The sequence below is a fragment of the Schistocerca cancellata genome, chromosome 4 (genome assembly GCF_023864275.1).
Source record: "Schistocerca cancellata isolate TAMUIC-IGC-003103 chromosome 4, iqSchCanc2.1, whole genome shotgun sequence".
In the NCBI taxonomy this organism is placed as follows: domain Eukaryota; kingdom Metazoa; phylum Arthropoda; class Insecta; order Orthoptera; family Acrididae; genus Schistocerca; species Schistocerca cancellata.
Genome location: NC_064629.1, coordinates 27,975,057 through 28,001,116, shown reverse-complemented (window position 1 = coordinate 28,001,116; position 26,060 = coordinate 27,975,057). Strand labels below are relative to the sequence as shown.

At 40.6% G+C, this 26,060-nt stretch overlaps 1 protein-coding gene across 1 annotated transcript in view; it reads left to right on the top strand.

Annotated features, from left to right (window-relative positions):
• Nucleotides 1-26,060, top strand: part of LOC126183737 (2-oxoisovalerate dehydrogenase subunit alpha, mitochondrial) — a 174,339-nt gene that overhangs the window by 121,491 nt on the left and 26,788 nt on the right. The window contains exon 6 of the mRNA XM_049925943.1: nucleotides 1,838-2,041. Within this exon, the coding sequence (XP_049781900.1) occupies nucleotides 1,838-2,041 (204 nt within the window). The remainder of the gene's footprint in view (nucleotides 1-1,837; nucleotides 2,042-26,060) is intronic.

Genomic DNA, 26,060 nt, shown 5'->3' with positions numbered 1-26,060 from the left:
CTGTCCTCTCCTCAGGCACCAGCCTTCCATATCATTGCTTAAGCTTGAGCTCAAATGAACAAATTGTTTGGGAGTTATCTGTGAACAGTGAGGCCACCTGGATCCTCAAGAGTTAATTCATTGGTGGTATTAGGTGTGGATAAATTGTCTGTTTTTGAGAGAGGTTGGACCTGTTCACCACCTTTAGTGTGAAAGCAGTTTGTACTTCCATTAAAAGGTCACAGAAATAAAAACACTTCTGAATATATTTTAGATATGTTTACCCAAATGCTAAGTGAGTATCACAAAATGGTCGTGATGTACACCGATCGGTCTAAACAGAGATTCCTTTGACTGATAGGGAATGTAAAATTCAGAAATGTGTGTGATCTTGAGGGCACTCAAAAATCTCACTAAGACATTGTTAATCTGGTCTGCCCTTTCCTGCCTTATCTCTGTTTACCATACTGGACTATATTTTACTTGTGTATCAGCTACTTCCTAGAGTTTCCTTCCATATGGGATAACTCGTTTTGAAAATCATGAAGTATCTCCATTATTTCAGTCAACATCTTTACTAAGGTGGTGGCGACTCCTATTGCAATTAGTCAAAAGTGACTGCTCTTCCCAAACAAACAAAAACTATTATAATTTACCAGTTACATTATAAGTGGGGCATTTTGGAAGTGATTGTTGATGGGCATACCTGACAGTCACTCGTGTAGCTGAGAATCATTTACAAGCATGTCTTGAACACATATTGGCATAGTATCTAACAACCAGAAAATAACTTCGGAAGGACAACTTGTTGTTCATACCTCAGTTTGTCACATTGGTAGTTTTATGTGCTATATTTACTGAATTCAGAGTGGAACATATACAGGGTGGAACAAATAAGTTATCTCCCTGGAAAACTTTTCAAGTTGTTTCTACCTCGAATTCTTGTTACTTAATGAAACAGAGTTGTGTTATGTGCATAACTAGTGTATTGTTCAACAGTCAGACATCTTGTGAGAATGTGATGATGGATTACCGGTAATATTGTCAAATGAGAATGACAGTTTGCTGTAGCGACAGGCAAATTTTGATCCCTACCTGTGCGAAGCATTAACTGAAGTGAAGTGTTCCTTTGATCATGCTGTAATCAAAAAATAATAATTACAGGAAATTGGAATATGCAGTTGTTTGAAAAGAGAATCTTTTGTCATAGAGCAGATTCGAGTGACAATATTGGCAGCTGAATATGGGTTCGATTATTTGTTTAAAAATAAGCAACTATTGATTTCAGACTGTAGAACCATTAGTGTTAAGGTTTGTTGGGCCAACGTGACAGTCCACTTGAGACAGCCCACCGGCTCACTACCACTAACTCCTGAGACATATTACAGAGATTTATTTTCTTCAAGACTTTGTCAGAGAATTATAGATGAAGATAATTAAAGTACATTCCTCTTGCTTGTCACTGAAAACTGTGTACTACGCGTTTTCATTGCATTACACACAATCATTTTATTGCATGAATTACTATGACAATTTCATATCCTGCTGTGATCATAGTCACAACCCACTTGGTAGGGTATAAAATTACTGTATCAGATGCCTCAGATGATACAGAGTGGTTTAGTTTAGTTATTTTTTGTTTGATATATCATAATTGCAATCTCTTTACTGTGACGTGGAAAGTGTGTCAATTTACAGTTATATATATAGCTTTTAACTTTGGTAACCTGTTAACAGTGTAATAACTCTTGATCATGATCACAAAGCAACACGCACACTATAGAAAATATAATTTTTTTTATTTTGGTTAGACATGGATCTCAATATACTTTTTTTTTTTTACATATACTTGTTGCAGCAGAAATAATGGGTATGCAATTTCAACTCCCAGTAGTGAACAGTACAGAGGTGATGGCATTGCAGGTAGAGGTCCTGGTTATGGTATAGCAACCGTAAGAGTTGATGGAAATGATGTATTTGCTGTCTACAAAGCCACAAAAGCCGCAAGAAAATATGCACTAGAAAACAGCAAGCCTGTTTTGCTTGAAGCAATGACATACAGGTAAACTTTCTCAAATGCAGAGAGAATCATAACTTTATTGATTAAACATGGTAATATTCAATATACTCATTTTTACTTTTTCTTTCTTTTATAGAAGATATTAGCCATTCCTCCCCAGCTTTATCTGCATATGCATTCGACACAGATATTAAACACACATCTTCCTCCCCCTCTCTGTGTCCACCTCTTCCTCCCTCTCTCTGTCCACCTTGTCCTTACACCTCTAGCTTCTATCTCCTCCTCCCTACTCTCTCAATCTCTTCATCTCCTTCTCCCTCTCCCTTTGTCCATTTCATCCACTCCCTCTTTTTGTCCATTTGATCCACCCCCTATCTGTGTCCATTTGATCCACCCCCTCCCTTTGTCCATTTGATCCACCCCCTCCCTTTGTCCATTTGATCCACCCCCTCCCTTTGTCCATTTGATCCACCCCCTCTCTTTGTCCATTTGATCCACCCCCCTCTCTTTGTCCATTTGATCCACCCCCTCTCTTTGTCCATTTGATCCACCCCCTCTCTTTGTCCATTTCGTCCCCCCCCCCATTTCATCCACCCCCTCTCTTTGACCATATCTTCCTCTCCCCTCCCTTCGACTGTATCCTCCTACTCCCCCCCCCCCCCCCTCTCTTTCCATCTCTGCCTCTGCCTCTTCTTTTTCCACCTGCCCACTAACCTTCTACACCTGCCACCTGCCTCACGCATCTCTCCATTCTCCTCCTCATTCTGTCCATCCCCTCCTCCATCCATCTCAATCTGCCCCCAATCACCTTCATCGACTCATGTAGGTGCCGTTCAGTTCAATAAACAAGGCTGATACTACTTATGTAACATGTCTGTCATATGGGGAAGGCTTCAAAATCATTTACTTTACCCATGACTTACAGGCCGCCTTGCAAAGCAGGTCAATAAAGCAGGCTGATATTACTCAGACACAACACGCCAGTAGGCTGCCCTGCAAAGCAGATTGTTTTGGAAGGCCAACACTGTTCCCACACAACATGCCAGCTGTGCACGACAGCCTATATGGCAAGTGCTGTAATAATGAAGCATGTTTTTGCCCGCATGTCTGCTCCTATTGGAGCTAAGTTGTTATAAACCCTACAGTGCTGATACTCATGAGGCCTACTGTTTCTGGCCAAATTGTGGTTAAAATTGATCCATAGGTTTGGGAGGAGATCTCGGATATACATGCACATCTTTTAATCCGTGTCTGTTGTTTTGTCTCTGTCCAGTACCAACCTTAGAATTGAAACTATAAAATTTGCAGAAACACTGTAGTAGCTAATTTTTCTGCATTGTGTTCAGGCTATTTGTGGGAAAATAAACATTGTGGCAGTTCCTTAGTCAATCAAATGTGCTACATATGAATGTTTCACAGATTATAAATGTCACCATCCACAGTAGGGTTAAATGCTTAGTATGAAGCACAAAGCATAGGTTTGCTAGTTCCATCATATGAGGGAGACAGGAAATCCTCATTCCATACCACTCTTAGGTAAGGGCTTGCGACTGTGCAGCTGTCCAGTCTTTTTTTTTTTCTCGCGCAGTGGCAGTGCATGCTGCATTGCCATTTGTAAATGGGACAGCATAATTTATCACATTAAAACCTTATTTATCAGAAGACATGTATTTTACTACTTTCAAATACATTTGTGATACTTCATAATTTGACTGTACTATATGGAAACAAAAGGAACTAAAGAACTGTTTTTCTTACCTTGAACTGTCTCTTTACACTCCGACAAGGTTTATCAGAGTCAGTCAGCTCACTGATTCTGCATGAGTAATTTACTATAGATCTTTTCTTACACTCCACCAGTAAGCGATAACAGTGGAGCTTACGAAATATTTTGAACAAACGCTGAAGTGTTTGGATCGAAATGGATCCTAATTTTGCAGCAGACACTCTGTAATTCAGCATTTTTGGCATCTACCCAAATTTGAGCATTAAAACATGTTTGTAAACTGATCTACCACTGTTGGTAGATTTAATGAAATTTGCCACATTGTAAAGACACAAAGGTGAAAAACATACACTAATATGTGGCAAGAAACAGCACCTTAATGCTGTGAGTCAATAGTTACTGGAAACCTGAATCTTACAATTTTTTCAACAGGTCTGTGAAAGAGTTAGCATCATTATTTACAGTTCACTTTTGATTTATCTCATTCCGAGATCAGAATTATTCTCTGATTAAAAACTTGTGTAAACACAACTGTTTTTGACACACACATGGTGATCTTTCAGTTGTCACGGTCATTAAATGTATAGTTCGAAAAGTCTGTATCCAGAAATGCATATTCTTGACTTACCAGAATATTAGAAAATACAACTATAAATAGTTCATGTTCAGTGGCACACTGAAATCAGCTCTGTTGGTGACTCACTGATAAGTAAACACTGAAGGTGGGCATTTTTGGCAAATTTGATTATGTGAATCATTCACCACCACCATCAGTGTCAGATTCTTCACTGCAAGCAGAAAAAAGATTATGTTCAGAGACTTTCAAATAGATTTTAGTACAATTTATGGAAAAGTGTCAAAGTGAAAATAGCTTTTTGTGCAGATGTAGTAGTCTGTAGGTAACTGTAATTTTAGATACATCTGTGCTTGACTCAAAACTAACAGTTTGAAAGTCAGTAGTTGTAAGAAGTTTTTGTCTGCAAAGCAAGGTGATGTTTTTGTGTTCAGTCTCTGATTATTAAATATGTGTAACAATGATAGCATACATTATTGTTGTTTTAACAAACTTTTGCCTTGGTGGTGGGTGTATTTTCCTCTGTGTGTTGTTTTATTTTGGCTACTAAATATTATTTTTTGTTTGATATTTAGATTTTTTTAATTACTTACTTGACACACTATACATTAAGTTTTCTTATGGTAGATTGTTCATTGCTCGCGCGCGCCCACACACACACACACACACACACACACACACACACACAGAGAGAGAGAGAGAGAGAGAGAGAGAGAGAGAGAGAGAGGGGGGGGGGGGGGTCTTTTGTTGCATATGGCAAAATCCATACTGTAGGTACCATATACACTGAAGAGCCAAAGAAACTGGTACACCTGCGCATTATCGTGTAGGGTACCCACTAGCGTGCAGAAGTGCCGCAACACGACATAGCATGGACTCATCTAATGTCTGAAGCAGTGGTGGAGTGAATTGGCACCGTGAAGTCTGCAGGGCTGCCCATAAATTCATAAGAGTACATGGGGTGGAGATCTCTTCTAAACAGCATGTTGCGAGGCATCCCAGATATGCTCAACAATGTTCATGTCTACAGAGTTTTGTGGCCAGCGAAGAGAAGAGCCAAAAGAGTGTTCCTGGAGCCACTCTGTAGCAATTCTGGATGTGTAGGGTGTTGCATTGTCCTGTTGGAATGGCCCATGTCCATCTGGGTGCAAAATGGACATGAATGGATGCAGGTGATCAGACAGGATGCTTACGTATGAGTACCTGTTGGACTCATATCTAGACTTATCAGGGGTCCCATATCACTCCAACTGCATATGCTCAACACCATTACAGAGCCTCCACCAGTTTGAATGGTCCCCTGCTGACATGCAAGGTCCATGGATTGTCTCCATACCTATTCACGTCCATCTGCTCGATACAATTTCAAACAAGACTTGTCCGACCAGGCGCCATGTTTCCAGTCATCAACAGTCCAAGGTCAGTGTTGAGGGGCCCAGGCGAGGCATAAAGCTTTGTGTCATACAGTCTTCAAGGGTACACGAGTGGGCCTTTGGCTCCGAAAGCTCATATTGATGATGTTTCATTGAATGGTTCACACACTTGACACTTGTTGATGGCTCAGCATTAAAATCTGCAGCAATTTTCAGAAGGGTTGCACTTCTGTCACATTGAACGATTCTCTTCAGTCGTCATTGGTTCCATTCTTGCATGATCTTTTTCCGGCTGCAGCAGTGGCGGAGATTTGGTGTTTTACCGGATTTCTGATAATCACGGTACACTCATGAAATGGTTGTACAGTAAAATCCCCACTTTATCTGTATATCAGAGATGCTGTGTCCCATCGTTCGTGTGCCGACTATAAAAACACATTCAAACTCGCTTAAATCTTGATAACCTGCCATTTTAACATCAGTAACCAAACTAACAACTGCGCCAGACACTTGTTGTCTTATAAAGGCATTGCCGACCGCAGTGCCATCACACAAACTTTATGAGGGGAAGGGGGTGAGGGAGATGGGGGAAGTGGGTGTTAATTCAATAAGTACCATTTCATAATACTCCCTAGCAATAGAATTCTGCTTTCTAGAATAATATATCTAAATGAAATACTGTGTTTTATTTTGTATAATTGTTTAATGTTGAAAAATAATATACTTTTGCCCCTAACTAGCATGGACTTATCATGTGGTGCAGCATCGAAATTAATTGTCATCATTAGTAGTAATAGTGAAACAGTAAATCTTGGTAAAGTAAATAACATTGTCTGCTAAAAATCTCCTTAATTGTTTCGTATAAACACAAACAGCTAGTTTCAGCCCACAGAACTATTGTCAAGTGTCTTAATCTTCCAAAGATAAGATATTAAAGAATGTGTTGTGATATTTAATACAATACGGTTTAACAAAGTTTATAGATTGAAAGAAATGGCCATGGTGATTAACTTAACTTCAAAATTATATACTGTCTGAAAGTCCCACAAGAAATGAACCATATGGACTGAAATGAAGTAAACTATGCTAACCGTCAGTGTGCACCCAGTTTAACAACAATACTGTAAATTAAACATGTTCATCAAATTTACAAGTGTCATACAGAAATTAACTCCAATAACCCATAAGTAGAACACAAAACAATACATAAGTTATAATTAAGTATTTGTAGAGTTCTGCAGATTACTTCCCAACATAATCATCACCATTATTAAGGTATTTGCCATACCAATGCAATACTAGTATTTCTGCATCATAAGAGTCTGCCACCAACATCTTGAGCCGTGAAGCATCAGCATCATTGTGAAAATATTTTCCTGCCAGAAAATGCTTCTGGAGGCGGAACAGATGAATGTCACCTGGCTAAGGATTGTGGTGGTAGGGTGGATGGTCAAATGCATTGTTATGCAGAAGGTTAATGCCTCCATTCATCATATCAAGTCTCTTGTTCTGGATTGCCCTTCACAGATTTTACTATGTCTGACAATACTGATCAGTATTTAAGGCCTCTCCTTGTGAAAAGAACTAGATCAGAAGCACATCATTTAGAAGACAGTGCACATAACTTTTTTGACTGAGATAATGTTTTTTGATTTGATCTTTGCAGATAAACGGCTATGTGTCAGATTCATGAAGTATTAACATTCCTTCTTTGCGTGTAACACCTGTGTTTTATCCATGGTGATATGGACAAGAAATTATGTTCTCTTCATGCTGCTGGTGGTTTGCCAATGCTGCAGCTAGGTGTTTAATTCTGTGTTCATCTGTCAGCTGCCGTATCACCCATCTTGTATGCATTTTGTGAAAACAAAGCTGTCGTATGATTGTTTCTTACAGCAGTGAATGAGAGATTAGAGGGAACTGACCCGAGAATTCCAAAATTTTAAAGCTCAGTTTCTGTGAAATTGTTTGGCACACGCCTTCCATCAGTTCTTACAGTCTTTATTGTGCGTATTCTATTCAGTGAGTTGCTTTTACCATCATCTGATTGTACACTCTCATAATATTAGATCCATACATGTGCCACACTGAACAGTGGATCTTTGCTGGAGTTTGATAACTGCCCCCATTCGCAGGTGTCAATATTAATGCTACCATTTTGTTACTAGTGCTATGAAATAACTGCTGTCACAACACTGACACTGCAACACATTGTCACCTCATGCCATCTCTCTATTACCACACATATTCATTCCAGTCTGTTTACTTGCACCAACTCTGGATGCAGCCAAAGCTTACTTTGTGACTGATGCCTCTCACAGTTTATAGTTAATCATATATTGATAACATAAGATAAAATAATGCACAGAAGCATCCATATATCAGCTGTTAACTTTTCCTGAATGTAAATTTGCTTCCATTTTTATTTAAATTTCAACTTAAAATACTTTGCAGTGAGTTCTGTATAGGATGTTAGAGAAGAGCATTATGTTAGACATCAGAAAATTGTTTGAAAATTAGTTTAAAGATTTCAGAAGTGTGCAGCATCACCTATTTTTCTGTACCTTTCACCCACCGAATGTTAGCATAAAACTTGTGTACAGGACAAAGATGCATTGTTTTCGGAGTTGATAGCCTGTTGAAAAAGACACCTGGTAAAGCTGTTACACTGTGAATCTGGGAGTCTGTGCATTGTTTTGCTTACTAAATTTTCACGATTTGAGTTTTTGCCAACTTGGTACTGTCAAAAGTTGCTGTGCCTCCTCAACAGTGTTATGATTCTGGACATAAGTTTTACAGCTGGCTGTTTATTTTAGCAAAGTGTAGAGTCAATTTTAAATATTCTGACTTTATTAACTGTCATCATTAATTGAAAGGAGATTGTCAGTTTTGCTAAGTGCCTCAAGACAGAAGCCAACATACACTCCTGGAAATGGAAAAAAGAACACATTGACACCGGTGTGTCAGACCCACCATACTTGCTCTGGACACTGCGAGAGGGCTGTACAAGCAATGATCACACGCACGGCACAGCGGACACACCAGGAACCGCGGTGTTGGCCGTCGAATGGCGCTAGCTGCGCAGCATTTGTAAACCGCCGCCGTCTGTGTCAGCCAGTTTGCCGTGGCATACGGAGCTCCATCGTAGTCTTTAACACTGGTAGCATGCCGCGACAGCGTGGACGTGAACCGTATGTGCAGTTGACGGACTTTGAGCGAGGCCGTATAGCGGGCATGCGGGAGGCCGGGTGGACGTACCGCGGAATTGCTCAACACGTGGGGCGTGAGGTCTCCACAGTACATCGATGTTGTCGCCAGTGGTCGGCGGAAGGTGCACGTGCCCGTCGACCTGGGACCGGACCGCAGCGACGCACGGATGCACGCCAAGACCGTAGGATCCTACGCAGTGCCGTAGGGGACCGCACCGCCACTTCCCAGCAAATTAGGGACACTGTTGCTCCTGGGGTATCGGCGAGGACCATTCGCAACCCTCTCCATGAAGCTGGGCTACGGTCCCGCACACCGTTAGGCCGTCTTCCGCTCACGCCCCAACATCGTGCAGCCCGCCTCCAGTGGTGTCGCGACAGGCGTGAATGGAGGGACGAATGGAGACGTGTCGTTTTCAGCGATGAGAGTCGCTTCTGCCTTGGTGCCAATGATGGTCGTATGCATGTTTGGCCCCGTGCAGGTGAGCGCCACAATCAGGACTGCATACGACCGAGGCACACAGGGCCAACACCCGGCATCATGGTGTGGGGAGCGATCTCCTACACTGGCCGTACACCACTGGTGATCGTCGAGGGGACACTGAATAGTGCACGGTACATCCAAACCGTCATCGAACCCATCGTTCTACCATTCCTAGACCGGCAAGGGAACTTGCTGTTCCAACAGGACAATGCACGTCCGCATGTATCCCGTGCCACCCAACGTGTTCTAGAAGGTGTAAGTCAACTACCCTGGCCAGCAAGACCTCCGGATCTGTCCCCCATTGAGCATGTTTGGGACTGGATGAAGCGTCGTCTCACGCGGTCTGCACATCCAGCACGAACGCTGGTCCAACTGAGGCGCCAGGTGGAAATGGCATGGCAAGCCGTTCCACAGGACTACATCCAGCATATCTACGATCGTCTCCATGGGAGAATAGCAGCCTGCATTGCTGCGAAAGGTGGATATACTCTGTACTAGTGCCGACATTGTGCATGCTCTGTTGCCTGTGTCTATGTGCCTGTGGTTCCGTCAGTGTGATCATGTGATGTATCTGACCCCAGGAATGTGTCAATAAAGTTTCCCCTTCCTGGGATAATGAATTCACGGTGTTCTTATTTCAATTTCCAGGAGTGTATTTTGAAACTCAAAAGAAACACACCACAAAAAAGTCATTGAGTGTGGTACAATAACTGTTGAACTAAGTACTCCATGTATATACTTCCAAAGAATGTCACTTCGTGTGCACCCTGTATGAAATGTCATATTAAAATTGCAGATGTTATTGAAGACAGGAGCAATGTGGTCAGTAAGCCACAAGTGCTGTAACAGAAACTGAGTATTTGCCTTGTTTATGCAAATCAAGCATTTGTCATTAAAATAGACTTTCGTATGAAATGTGCTCTACTGGAGAAGTCAGAAAAGCAGATAAAGCATTTGAAGTTTTTAGGCATTTGTCACCAGCTCTGAGATTTGATAACTTGGTTACTTATTGACACTTTTAGTCAAATGAGTGCGGTGTTTATGAAGATAGCAGTGGAAGAGACCATAGTGTGCGGTGAGGGTAAATCTAACATTGCTGCAGCCTTTGATGATATGGAGGTGTGAGAAGAGAGGCCACATTCAGTGTAAGGATAGCAATCAGGATATGAATATGTTCTGGGATGAAATCCATAGAAATTCTCAGAAATTATCAAAGATCACTAGAAAATTATGGATGGGAAGATAGAAGAACTTGAAAAGTTAAGGTGTGTGGAACATGTTCCAGAGACATTCACATAAAAGATGTGAAAGAGAGAGAACTCAATAATGTTAGATCTATAGGTGTATGATTGAGTATTCAGATCACTTGAAATGAGAATACCTGCGCAAAACAGCTTTTGTTTTCAGTGCTGTGATATTGGTGTGTTAAATCCTGTCACTGCTTTTAATGATTGGGCAGTAAGCAGATGTGTAGCCCTAGAGTTGCTAGGAACATTTCCTGGCTGTAACATGAAGAAATAACTGACGGAAATTTACCTGAAGAGAGTAGTTGATGGAGAAAAATGGGTCATTGTAACTAAAGAGAGACTAGGACAACAGGGAGAAACAAGATACGGAAAGGAAATCCGAGAAGAATGTGACCATGGGGTGACAGAATGTGCAAAGATGGGTCATCATAAGCCCAATATAAACCTTGAATTATTTTTTTCTGTCATACTCCCTATATGCAGAAAAGAACTTTCTTAGCTAGAGTGCTAAATTTTTTTGGTATTTCTCAATTACTGTTAGGCATGAAGTAGACAACAAAAAATTACCTCTCTTCAACAAGGGGAAAAATTCTAACTTATGAACTCTAAAAAATGCACCAGTGTTTCGGAGCTAACTTATAAGTAAACAATGAAGAAAAGATAGACTTAGATGGCGGAACTGTGTGCACATTTTACATGGATATGTTGCTAATGTGCTCTTAGTGTTCCAAGTATCTAAATAAGATTGTCAGTGTGTATTCTCCAGGTACAGAAATGCAAAACATTCTCTAACTCATTTGTATTGTCTTACAATTTTAATAGTACAAGATACAGGTTTCCCTGTTACAACAGATGAAACCTGTTGCAGTTTCTATTTTTTCAAGATATTCATGTGGTGATATCCGTAAGTTTCATAGACTGTAGCATCAACTGTTCCATCCTTATGTACATGTCAGTTTATGCTTTTTCTTAACAGGTTGCATGTGCCTCTATAGTGGAATAGCTGTGACTTTTACGTCATTACACACTAATGGCTTAGTCACTAGTAAATATGATAGTTTTGTTTGCATATTATGGTGTATATGTACGTACAGTATATTACTTTATCTTAAGTAATCCATGTATTATGACCCATGTAACATTAAATTCGATGAACCTGTTTACTTTACACCTACAGTCTGGTAAATACATGAAGTGGGATAGTTTAGTGCACATTATTTCAGCTCACATGGTCTATTCTTGAGGGGTTTTCTGATACTATACATTTTTCAGTCTCAGTTATGTTAATCCCTCTAGCCATTTATTTACAGTGTAACCCTTTGGTTAACCACATTTGTTAAATATTACAATGCACTTTCCAGTTTTGTAACTTTTATAGAGACATACGCTTGGGCTGAAAGTGGATGTTCGTGTTTGTAATGAATAATGAACAAAAGTTTTATCAGATGAGGTCCTATACAAGGATATTATGTTTAGATTTATGGACAGCTATGATAAAAAATATAATAATAATAATATTAATAATAATAGTGCCTTTTTTAAATTCTATTTCAGGTTTTCTAGGTGGAATTGTGAATATTCAGGGATATGACAGGAATGATCATAGGAAGAAAAAAATTCCAGTAAACATGGGCTCAAAAATACATACCCTAAAAGCTGTTAACACTTGTTCATCCTCATTTGCGTGAAACGCAACTCTTCTACTGAACACACGCTCATAGCTCTTCAAGTATGCATTTTAGAGCCCATGTTTACTAGAACTTTTTGCTCCAAATGATTGTTCCTGTCATATGGAAGTAGATACTCCATACGAATTGGTATGGATGGAGGTTATACTTAACAGCCGAACTAAGTTAATAATTGGCTCCTTCTACCGACACCCAGACTCCGATGATATAGTTGCGGAACAGTTCAGAGAAAATTTGAGTCTCGTAACAAATAAATACCCCACTCATATGGTTATAGTTGGTGGGGACTTCAACCTTCCCTCGATATGTTGGCAAAAATACTTGTTCAAAACCGGTGGTAGGCAGAAAACATCTTCCGAGATTGTCCTAAATGATTTCTTTGAAAATTATTTCCAGCAGTTAGTCCACGAACCCACGCGAATTGTAAATGGTTGCGAAAACACACTTGACCTCTTAGCCACAAACTATCCAGAGCTGATAGAGAGCATCATGACTGATACAGGGATTAGTGATCACGAGGTCGTTGTAGCTAGGCTCAATACCGTTTCTTCCAAATCCACCAGAAACAAACGCAAAATAATTTTATTTAAAAAAGCAGATAAAGTGTCACTAGAAGCCTTCCTAAGAGACAATCTCCATTCCTTCCGAACTGACTATGCAAATTTAGATGAGATGTGGCTCAAATTCAAAGATATAGTAGCAACAGCAATTGAGAGATTCATACCTCATAAATTGGTAAGAGATGGAACTGATCCGCCATGGTACACAAAACAGGTCCGAACTCCGTTGCAGAGGCAACGGAAAAAGCATGCGAAGTTCAGAAGAATGCGAAATCCCAAAGATTGGCTAAAATTTACAGACGCGCAAAGTTTGGCACGGACTTCAATGCGAGATGCCTTTAATAGTTTCCACAACGAAACATTGGCTCGAAATTTGGTAGAAAATCCAAAGAAATTCTGGTCGTATGTAAAGTACACAAGCGGCAAGATGCAGTCAATACCTTTGCTGCGCAGTGCCGATGGTACTGTTACCAACGACTGTGCCACTAAAGCGGAGTTATTGAACGCAGTTTTCCGAAATTCCTTCACCAGGGAAGATGAATGGAATATTCCAGAATTTGGAACACGAACAGCTGCTAGCATGCGTTTCTTAGAAGTAGATACCTTAGGGGTTGCGAAGCAACTCAAATCACTTGATACGGGCAAGTCTTCAGGTCCAGATTGTATACCGATTAGGTTCCTTTCAGATTACGCTGATACAATAGCTCCCTACTTAGCACTCATATACAACCGCCCGCTCACCGATAGATCTGTACCTACCTCTTTTTGTGAGTGCATACTTGGCCACCACGGGACCCCTCTCCTTGCCGCTCTACTTCCCTTTCGTGTTGAAAGTCTCCCCCCCCCCCCCCCCCCCCCCCTCCACCTCCTATCCTCTGCCTTTCCATTGGATGATCTTCTTAGTGCTGTGTTAGTGCTTGGACCTGGTTTTTGATTTTGGACACTAAGTTTTCTTCGCTTCTGCCACTCCACAACTTTTCATTCTTCACTATATGGTCCCCATTGTTGAGTTTGACCTGCAATTTCTTTTCCAAATTTTACAGAAGTGCGGCTCAAAACCCAGCATGGTAGCCATTCCATTGTGGGTGGGGTCATCAAGTACCTACATGGTGATAGCCCTCAGACTACACACGGATCACACTGTTGATACCTGAGCTGGAAACTCTCCATGCATGCCAAGGAGTATGTGCTCATGATGGTTGAGGTATGGGGACTAATGGCGACTGTTTACCGGCCAGGTAACTGTTGCTGTGGCTGGGTTGTGCCTGTGGGAAGCGCCCTCATTTGGAGGGGTTGGCACCATGGCGGAAGTGAATTAAACTTTCTTCTGCTGGTACGGTAAGACTTATTACAACATGAAGAGAGATGATTCCGAAATGTTCCCTTCCCTGGCTACGCTGTGGAAGGAACATTGGGCTCAAAGAAAAGATGAGAAATACTTCCCCCCTGCTTAGTTTGTTCAAGGACCGACAGGGATTCCATTTTGACTACAAAGTAACTGTTCTTTGTTGAACACCTTGAGGACAGATTTGGGGAAGTAGCAGTGAATTCAGGAATGAAAATCTCTCTATTCTGATTATACGACCTCCGCTGCTCGGTCAAGGGTGCTGCTCACTTGTGACAAGCTGGGTGACATTCTGGTAACTGTGACTCCCCATAAGTCTCAGTATGGTACAGGTTATCATCTTCCACCGTGATCTCCTTTTATAGACCGATGATGAATTGCGTGCAATTTGGAGTGACAGGGTGTGCATTTTGTCAGTCGTATCCATTGAGGACAAAAGGACAACAGGCCTTTGAAGTTGAATCATTGACTGAAAAAGTCAAGATGATGGTTGCAATGTGAAGCCTTATGTTCCCCTTCCCATGCAGAGCTACAAATGCACAAGATTAGGGTGCATATCTTCACGTAGCAATGCCAGCCTTGTCTGTAGGGATGGTGGACGTCATTTGCACACTAACACTCCTTGTGTCATCGTCCTCCCCACCCCACTTCTGTATCAACTGCAGGGAGCACCATACCCCCTGTTTCTCCAGACTGTACCATCTTCCAAAGGGAAAACAAAATCAAAGAATACAAGACTCATGACTGACTCATATATCAAGAGGCCAAGAAAAAATATTATTGTCTACATCCTATGCGTATGACGGTGACGTGTGCTACAGCTACGATGGCGACATCTTCTCTAGTGACTGTACCATCGTGCTTTCTCTCTTCTATTTTGGGCCCTCAGGGCCTCTCGATTGCACTCGCTTCCCTGGAGACTGGAGGCCCTCCTACTACTGCTTGCTTCTGCCTCCTCCCCTCCCTGTGGGAGCATCGACTTCCCACCCACCGGGGTGATCAGATCACGAACTCTGGCCGGAAAAGCAATGCCTTCCTCTGGCATCTCTTAGCAGATTAATATCCCTTCTCAAGAATCTATTGATCTGTAACCATATACCAGCCAGTGGCAGGAGGAATTACGGGTTGTAGGACTTTGCATTCCTCCTCTGTCCCAGAATCTGGGGCAGACAAGCCCTTGCAGACAGTGATATCATCGTTAATGCCATATCCTCACAACCAGTGGTCCTTGGTCCCTTCAGTCCCCACCCCCCACAGGATACCGACAGTATGATCCTCAAGTGGAAACATAGTGATTTTTTCCACTACCTAGCTGAGCTGTGACCTCTTATGCATTTCCCCTCCTCTTTGCAGAAAACTTGGTTCCCAGCAATGCGGGCCCATACCCTCCACAGCTATTGGGGTTATTTTAAGAATCACAGTTACACTGACTATAAAATAGCGTCTGGCAGTGTTTGCATGTACATTCTGGACTCTGTGTGCTACAGTGTGTATCTCTCTCCATATGTTGAAGTGTCCCAGAATGCATTATTTGCACTTTTTTTCTCAGCTCCCCCCATCTTTCCTAATATTGGATCACTTCAATTCCCACACCCCTTTGTGGGGTGGAATTATGCCAGTGGGCTGTGGTAAAGCTGTCAAAAACTTCCTCGCAGAGCTCAATCCTTGCCTCTTGATCATCAGTGTTCCCCCACATTTCAGTGTGGCATATCGGTCTTATTGAGCTATTGATCTTTCCATTTGTACCTGAGGTCTGTTCCCCTACTTCAGTTGGAGAATCCATGATGATGACCTGTGTGACAGTAATCATTTTCTGATTGTCTTGGCCCACCCTGGACTTCACTTGTCCATGTGTCCACCAGGTGGGATCTCAGGGAAGCTGATTGGGCTGCCTTCACCTCTACTGTTACCCTCAATATCCCTCCACATGGAGGTATCAATGTGTGTATCCAGAATGCGGTTGCAATCATTCTGTTGGTGGACCTGCGATATCACCGTGGCCATTAGAGAGCGAAGATGGGCTCTCCCAATGCCATCAGTGACGTCTGTTGACAGAGCAACTAACTGCCTTTAAATTGCACCATGTCTGGGTCCACCACCTCCTAAATTGACAGAAACGGGAATGCTGGGAGGGGTATGTTGCTACCATTGGGCTGTGTATCCCTTCATCAAAGGTTTGAGCAAAGACTCAGCGTCTCTATGGACACCAGTTGCCCACAAGTGTGCTGGTATCTCCCCGAATGGTGCTTTCTACACTGACCCAGGCACTGTCGCCAAACATTTTGCTTCGCACTATGCTCGACCATCTGCAATTGAGAAGTATGAGCCTGAATATTTTCAACATTTTGTGGCCCAGTCAGCAACTGTATAAATATTAATTTTAATTTTAATAATCAACAGCCTCAATTGCACCATTTACCCAGAATTTACCAAGGTTTCTGTCGGGATAACCCAACCTTCTTCATAATAACAGTAACTACCGTTTGTCCATAGTGGACATCGTCAAGCTAAAACTACAAATTCATAAATTATCATCAGACTAGGTAAATTCTTGGTAAATGGTGCAACTGAGGCATTTGATTATTAAAATTAAAATTAATTATCAGCCTGCATTTTGTATCCTCAAAACAGCGGGTGGAAGGATTTCCCTTCTCTTTCACTGCATGTCACTTGGAGTGATATAATGCTCCAACCAGTGAGTGGGAATTCCTCAGTGACCTAGCCCTTTTCCTTGACTTGGCTCTAGGGCCAGACCGCTTCCACAGCCAAACACTCAAATACTTATCATTGTTCTGCCAACATCATGTCCTTGCCATTTTTGGCCATTACTGGAGTGAGGGAGAGTCTGCTATCCAGTCAGCTTTTGCCTGGCGTCAACACCTTATTGCTATCTTCTTCAATGTGAAAAATACTTATGACACCACATGGTGTCACCCCATCTACATCTACATCTGTACTCTGCAAACCACTGTGAGGTGTGTGGCAGTAGGTACATCCCATTGTACCAAATATTAGGGTTTCTTCCTGTTCCATTATCATATGGAGTGTGGGAAGAAAGATTGTTTGAATGCCTCTGTGTATGCAGTAATTATTCTAATCTTATCCTCACGATGCGTGTGTGTAATATGTAGAGGGTTGTAGTATATTCCTAGAGTCATTATTTAAAGCCACTTCATGAAACTTCATTAATAGACTTTCTCGGGATAGTTTATGTCTATCTTCAAGAGTCTTCCAGTTTAGTTCCCTCAGTATCTCTATGACACCGTCTCATGGATAAAACAAACCTGTGACCATTCGTTCTGCCTTTCTCTGAATATGTTCAATATCCCTTGTTAGTCCCATCTGGTACGGGTCCCACACACCTGAGCTATATTCTAAAACCGGTCGCACGAATGATTTGTAAGCAATTGTCTTTGTAGATTGATTGCACTTCCCCAGTATTCTACCTATAAATCGTAGTCTATCACCTGCTTTACCTATGACTGAACCTATGTGATCATTCCATTTCATATCCCTACAAAGTGTTACACCTGAGCATGTATATTGAGTTGGCCAATTCCAGTGCAGGGTTCCGTATTGAGTGTGTCCCTCTTTCTAGTGCCTATCAATGGTCCAGCTGCAGCTGCGGGCTCTGCAGTATCACACATTGTGTATGCTGATGATTTTTGCATTTGTTATTGCTTCTAAACTGTGGGTCCTGCTGAATATCGACTGCAGGTTGCCACAAGGAAGCTGTCATCCTTAGCTCTCACCCATGGCTTCCAGTTTTCAGCTACCAAGACATGTCATTGACTTCTGCCACCTTCGTTAATTTCAGCGAACATGCTGGTCACATATTAACCCTGAGTTACTATCGATATTTTTGACTATCACAACTACTGTCGTGGGGTCATTGGTGACACCAAAAATTATTTGTATCTCCATTTACTTTGATTCAATTTTTATGGTAATTATTTTATACACGTTCATTTCAACTTGATTACAACTGCCTTAATCTAAATATTAGGTATTAGAAAGCCAGAAACTCATACAAAATATGTTTATTTTAATGTCTACATTTTTTCAATTCTCAATGCAGAGGTAATTTTAAAGTAAAAAATTTTTCATTTTTGTAGTAACTCTTCTTTTTTGCTCCATCCGCCCATTTGATTAAGGTGCAAAGTAATCTTTGAAAGGGGAAATGTAATTTTTAATCCATAGTAAAGACATTAACTGCCATTACTTCATGCTTAACAAAAATTTCAATTTCTAAAATATTGTTGTTTGTAAGAAAGGTACTCTTTGTTCCATTGTACACGTCTTCTGCTGAGAGTGGTTTTTGCAGACAGGTTTGTTGCATCCTGAACAAGTGACTGATACTTTTTTTTCTTGATGTCTTGAGCAGAAGTTACATCTTTGGTGCTTTTTAGGCCTACATGAGCTTGATGGTAGGAACTGCTCTTCCAAACGAAATGCTGAATTAATTAAGGTTTTCAAATTTGTTGATAGCATTGGTACAGTAGCACTTTGTTTGAGATGGTTTTCATTTAGAGTTGTTGACAGATCTTCCATAAATTGACAATGTGACATCTTTGTGTTAGGATTGGAGTACTACCACACTACAAAACTGTTATCAATAGCAATATGGATTACAGCACACCATATGGCTAGAGGTCACCTTTTACATCTTGTTAAATAATTATAGAGAGCACCGTTCTGATCAAGAGCATCCATGCCCCTTTTGTAGAATTGTAAAATAGAATAGTATCAGGTTTACCACTCTGCTGATCAATGCACTTGTCATGATGCATTGATGATAGCATGACTACTGATGTACTTTTCTTGGTGATATAGGAGTATATTGTTAAACCCTTTGTGAAACCAAATTTTGTATGTCGTCACTTCATATGATTTATTGGGCAAGAATTCTGCCGGAATTGCACGTTTCTGTTTCTGAAGTGTACTGATTTATGTCTGGTCAATCTTTTGTAGAGGTGAACCAGTTATCTCCACTTATGTTTCTGTTTGTCTTAGCAGTAGGTTGAACCAGCTTCAGAACAGATTGTGTTAGGATACATAGTTTTGATGGATTTGGCGTTGTCGCCTTCCCTGAATAAATAAAAGCATTTAGCAGATAGTGGGATTTTGCACAACACAGATACATAATTTTTAACCCATATTTTTTGGGTTTGTTTTGTAGATACATTCTAAAAGAACAGCTTCCACGAAAACCTGCTGGCATTTCATCAACTGTTGCAAATTGTGAGCAGCTATAATTTACTGCAGAGTTGTATATAATCTTGTTAAACAATTCAGAAACAGCTGCCAACTTGTCATCTGATTGGTTTCTCTGTTCCCTTGTTGCTCGGTTATCAAATCTGATAACAGACAGAAGAAAAAGAAACTGTTCCTTGGGCACTGTTGCTCTAAATATTGGTCTTCCTGTTAGCTCCATAGCAAAAAGCGAGTCTGCATTCTCATGATTAGATTTACAAGCACCTGAGAGATAAATCAATCCAAAAAAGCTCGCATTTCTTCTAGAGACACATGGTCAACATAAGTCACAGTCACACCATAATTTGCACTCACTCCAGAAATTTGTGCATTTGTGTGACCTATATAGTGTTCAGCATATTGGGCTGTAATAAGCAGAGACCATGCTTCAAATGGTGTAGAAGGCTTACATTGCCGAGCAGGTCCACTCAATCCCGGTAATTGAACAATAATATTAGATTTTCTCCTCCTAGAATTACTGGGTGGGTTTCATGACCATTTGAACCTGTTTTTCCCATAGTAATAACTACCAGACTCATTTTCAGAGATTTCATCTTCTGAGACATCCAAATCAGAAATTGTTGTCTGTATTGTGAGCACTGTGTTCACTTTCACAATCCTTTATATTGGAATCATGTTCCTGATTTCATTCTTCTTCTGCAGATTCATTTTCTATGTTATCTAAATAGTCCATAACCTCTTCCGCCATTATAAAATGTCTGTTGCTGGGAATAGATTCACTACTCATTGTTAGATCACACATGCAACTCAGAAAACAATGGAATATTCAGAAATAATGTGCACGTAAGTACTATTGTGGGCTCTTCAGTGATCCCAAAATCCAATTACTCTGAAATGAACAATGTCATGACTTGCACCAACATGTTTCCTTGAAGACAATTGACTTCTAAGAGAATACATACAATCTTTGGTGCAAGAGCAGCATCATTCCAGAGATAAATAAGATAATGTTTATGCTGGGATCAAAAATGACCCCATGATATTAACTGGGGGTTAATACTTTTCACTGCTTCAGTAACACCAGCTGGGGGTGCAGACCGCTCTATACTCTTGCGGCTCTACAAGGCTGTGATCCTGTCTGGTCTTGATTGTGGGAGTCTGGCATATGGCTCAGCATCGCCTTCGCTGGACCTGATGCACCGTTATGGGCTCCAACTTGCAGCAGATGCTATTTGTAACAGCCATGTGATCAGCCTACTTGTGGAGGCCCACCCCCAAAGATTGGAGGCCAACAACTTCAGAGCATCTGAACTACTGTGTTCTTTTTCTGGTAGGGAGGCCCAGGGTGATACATTTCCAGGTTCAGAAGTGATATACACTGATTTCTCTACTGTTGACAGATGGACCAGTTTTGTCTACACACATGCATGGTGTAGTGAACTGTAGAATTGGTGGCCATCACTCAAGCCCTCAGCCACTTCCATTCTTTACCGGTGAGACAATAATTGGCAATGACTACTTGAGTAAACTTCAGGCTGTCAACCAGTGCTGCACTCAACACCCATTGGTTATGACAATCCAGGAGCTACTTTGTGATCTCCACCAAGCTGGATGGTCGGTCATTTTTATATAGACCCCAGGTCACATTGAGTACACCATCATACAACGAGAACAAGACTGACTTGGATGGAGAGTGCAGTTTTGTATACAGATATTGAATATTCCACAATATACAAACATAAGATATTTCAAGAACATTCAAAAAATTTAAAATACTAAGTAACAAATAAAGGTGGAGGGGGTCCCTGTCATTAAACATGATGCCATACTGCAGCAATATTTTCATATACTTTCGCAGTTGACATTTAAAATTGTTTTTTAGAAACGTTTTCTAATTACTGCTGTACCATGTTTTTTTATACTTTGTGCAATTTTCTGTACCTCTCCATTTCATTTCTAATAAATTTCAGTCTTCTTTGTACCTCATTTATTGCTATTACTTTTATTTTGAAGTGATTTAGTATTTTAGGCAAATTTTCATTGTTACTAAACATCTAAAGATAACATGAAACCTTGTCATCAATTTACCTAACACAATAATAGCTTCTATCCTCCTGATGGTATTGTTTGATATTGTTGGTGCTCACAAAAAAAGAAAGAAAACTCCATGTACAATTTAACATAGAGCTATGATTCAGGATAGATATAGGGAATTATTTTCTCTTATAATTTACAGACAGGATAGTTGAAGTATTGAGTTAACCAAGAAATCAAGAATGCGTTCACCTTTCTGGGGAAGCACTATTTACCAGATAGTGTATTCACTAAAGAGTGGAGATGTCCTACTTACCTGCTGATATCAAAAGAATTCACAACTGCAAATACTCTTAAAACTCTTACTTGCTTACTTTTCAAAATTTACCTGACTTTGTATTGCCCAGCCTAATTACAAATTATTTGGTAGAGAACTGCATCTACTGATCATATCAGTTACAAATAAAATACCACACATACCGAAGTCATTGAACAGTTTACAGTTCATTAATGTTGTTGCATTGAATGGTGCATATACTGTAAGTGGAAAGTTTCTTTCTGTGTATCAGTTACTTTGTCATCAAATTCAAAAATTTTGCACCTATCTGTTGCTGAGAATTTTGTGACACTTTCACTCATTTTACCAACCTTCTCATATCCTACTTGCATACATGTCATTACAATCTTAATTACATCAGATATTGTTTCATTTTCCCTGTTTACATTTCAAAAGTTTTAAGTTACCTTTCTACCTGGCATTCAGTCACAGTGTTTTCAACATATGCTTTAACAGCTTCCATTTGTACTTATATATGAAGCAGTCAGATGAAGGTGAGACAAATGGAATAAAGTAAGTGAACTGTTTATTATTTCAAAATTAATCACCATAAATGTTAATACGTTTACCCCGCTATGGTATAGGATTGTCAGTGCCTTCACAGAAAAACATTTGCAGTTGCCTACAGAAGCATGAATGTACCCAGGCATGCACCTCTTCATCTGAAGCAAATTAGTGGCGATGAATTATTTTTTAAATTTTTTTCCAGGCCTTCAAAAATATGGAAATAGCATACGAAGGGATTGCAACTGCATGGAGAACATGTAAGGACTTCCCAACAAAATTTCTATAGCATACTTGAAACAAAGGCATGCCAGTTCCAGGACTGCAAGGGCTTGCTGCTCTTTGACTTTATGGAACATTGTGCCACAATTAATGTACAGTTGTACATTTACACTGAACAAAAATTGAACCGTGACATCAAGCCCAAATGCCCAAGAATGTCAACAGGCGGCATCATTCTGTTGCAGGATAATACCCACCTGCATGTTGTCAAGGATGTTTTGACTAGGCTGCAGAAGTTTTGCTGGGAAGCACTTACACATCCTCCATACAGTCCTGATATCTCCCCACGTGATTTCCCTATTTTTGAATCCCTGAACAAAGACATTCGTGGTCACCAATTTGCATCAGACGAAGAGGTGCATGCCCTGGTACAATCATGCTTCCGTACGCAAATGCTGGCATTTTTACGTAAAGGCATTGACCATCTTGTCTCACCCTGGGTTAAATGTATTAACAGTTTTGGCAATTGCTTTTGAAATAACAATCTGTTGGCTTATTTTTAATGTCCCACACTTTGATTAGTGAAAACAGAAGACCTAGACACTCAAGAGCTAAGTAACTGGTACACCTGCCTACTATCGTGCAGGGCCCCCGCAAGCATGCAGAGGTGCCACAACACAACTTGGCATGGACTTGACTAATGTCTGAAGTAGTGCTGGAGTGAATTTACACCATGAATCCTGCAGGGCTGTCCATAAATGTGTAAGAGTACGGGGGTCGAGATCTCTTCTGAACAGCACGTTGCAAGGCATCCGAGATATGCTCAATAATGTTCATGTCTGGGGAATTTGGTGGTCAGCAGAAGTTTTAAACTCGGAAGAGTGTTCCTTGAGCCACTCTGTAAGAATTCTAGACATGTAGAGTTTTACAGTGTCCTGCTGGAATTGTCCAAGTCCTTCGGAATGCACAAGGGACATGAATGGATTGCAGGTGATCAGACAGGATGCTTTCATACTAGTCACCTGTCAGAGCCGTATCTAGACATACCAAGGGTCCCATGTCACTCCAACTACACATGCCCCACACCATTACAGAGCCTCCACCAACTTGAACAGTCCCCTGCTGACATGCAGGTTCCATGGATTCGTGAGGTTGTCTCCATACTCATACATGTCCATTTGTTCGATACATTTTGAAATGAGACTCGTCTGACCAGGTAACATATTTCCAGCCATCAACAGACCGTTGTCAGTGTTGACGGGCCAATGTGAGGCATAAAGCTTTGTGTCGTGCAGTCATCAAGGGTACACGAGAGGTCCTTCGGCTCTGAAATCCCATATTGATGATATTTCGTTGAATGGTTCACACACTGACACTTGTTGATGGCCCAGCATTGAAATCTGCAGAAGGATTGCACGTTTGTCATGCTGAACGATTATCTTCAGTTGTTGTTGGTCCTGTTCTTGCAGGATCTTTTTCTGGCTGCAGCAGTGTTGAAGATTTGTGTTTTACCGGATTTCTGATATTCACAGTACACTCGTGAAATGGTCGTACCGGAAAATCCCCACTTTATCATTATCTTGGAGATGCTGTGTCCTGATGCTCATGTGCGACTATAAAAACACATTCAAACTCACTTAAATCTTGATAACCTGCCATTGTAGCAATAACCTGCCATTGCAGCAGCAGCAACAAATCTGACAACTGTGCCAGAGATTTGTCGTCGTATATAGGTGTTGCCAACCGCATCGCCATATTCTGCCTGTTAACATACATCTGTGTTTGAATACACCTGCCTATACCAGTTTCTTTGGTGCTTCAGTGTAGAATGACTTTGTAGTCTGTTTGTCTGTCTCTCTTGTAAGACTACTTTGTCTCAGGACTGGATGGAGGTATAAAGTTGAAATGTATGTCAAATGCTAAGGTCTATGGCCCCTTGGTGGTGTAAAATATTAAGCTTCTATGTCAATGCAGTCAAAAGATATGGCCATTTGTATCACATACTTTGATACTTGCAGACTCACTCTTGAAAACCTATAGATGAACTATCTGTATACATAAGTTTATTTGCAACTCTCTCTCTCTCTCTCTCTCTCTCTCTCTCTCTCTGTGTGTGTGTGTGTGTGTGTGTGTGTGTGTGTGTGTGTGTGTGTGTTACACTACACCATGCCGCCCCCCCCCCCCCCCCTCTTTTCCCCATCTCTCTCGTTTTCATTTGACTGTCCCTTATACATTCATTAAATCACCATTCATCTTTTTGTTGTGTTGGGGAATCCAGTTCATTATTATTAACAGAATATGTTTGTACTACAACTTCTGATTTGGCCTCAAAATAATTAACAACTGCAGAGTAGACTTACCTTAAATCTCCTTTGAGGTAGCTGGTGCAGTGGTTAGCATGATGGACTCTCATTCTGGAGGATGGCAGTTGAAATGCACACCAACCATGCAGATTTAAGTTTTGCATGATTTCTCTAAGTAGTCACAGACAGATGCCAGGATGTTTCATTTTAAATGGCGTGGCCCATTTCTTTCCTCATCCTCAAATACCTTGTGTTCTGTCTATAATGACCTCGATGTCAATGGGTCATTAAACCCTAATCTCCCTTCTTTGGTCTGTCTACATATCATTAGAAACAGAATCAGTTTTCAAATCAAATTCCTTATCAATTTTGTCTCTGTTCTCAATACAACCTTTCACTGAACGAACTGCTTTTCCAAGCTGTCACATTTTGAATGCAAATTACTGATTTCATTACTACTTTCTTGTATCTGTAAAATGAAACTACTGGTAACACTATGCCATAGAGCTGACTTGTATTTAGTATTCTTTCCTCAGTAGCACAAGTCTTGATCACCTTGAAGCTAAAGCTTTACGTAAGTGTGGAATGGTGTGATTCAAAAATGTACACAATACGAACAATTTAGTTGACAATAACACATATATTTTGTTCATGTAAAGTGCAGTTATTAATTGTAGTGACCAGTTTGTACACGTGCACGTGTACAGACTAGTATGTGTAGTGGAAGTGGGAAGTAATTTGTTCTATTGTAATGCAAAACGATGTTGCTATTTATACAAAAATATTACAGTTCTCATTTATCACAACACAGTTCAAATTTAGCACAGTCCTTTAGTAATTTGTTAAAGATGATTACAACTTGGTGGGTTCACTCCAATAAGAGTGACAGTTCACAGTTCTTGTTGATCACATTACAGTTTAATAAAATTACGTCCGTTGATTTAGATCACAGATATCACTTGTAAGTAATTTAACATTAAAGTTTGTGAGATCTGAGGCTGCCAGTGCATGTATATTTGCTTATACAGGGTGTCCCATTTATCTTGCTCACCCAAAGTAACTTTTTTCTGATGTGTTAAATGAAAAATTGTTTCAACCAATGTTTTTTTTAACATCATTGGGTAATTCTTGCTGAGGGTATATGTTTAATCTGTATCCCCACAGAGGTAAGAGATATGGGGTAGAGGTTAAATTTTTTAAATGGAACCACGTACATTTTATTCAAGGATACACTTACCCTGTGC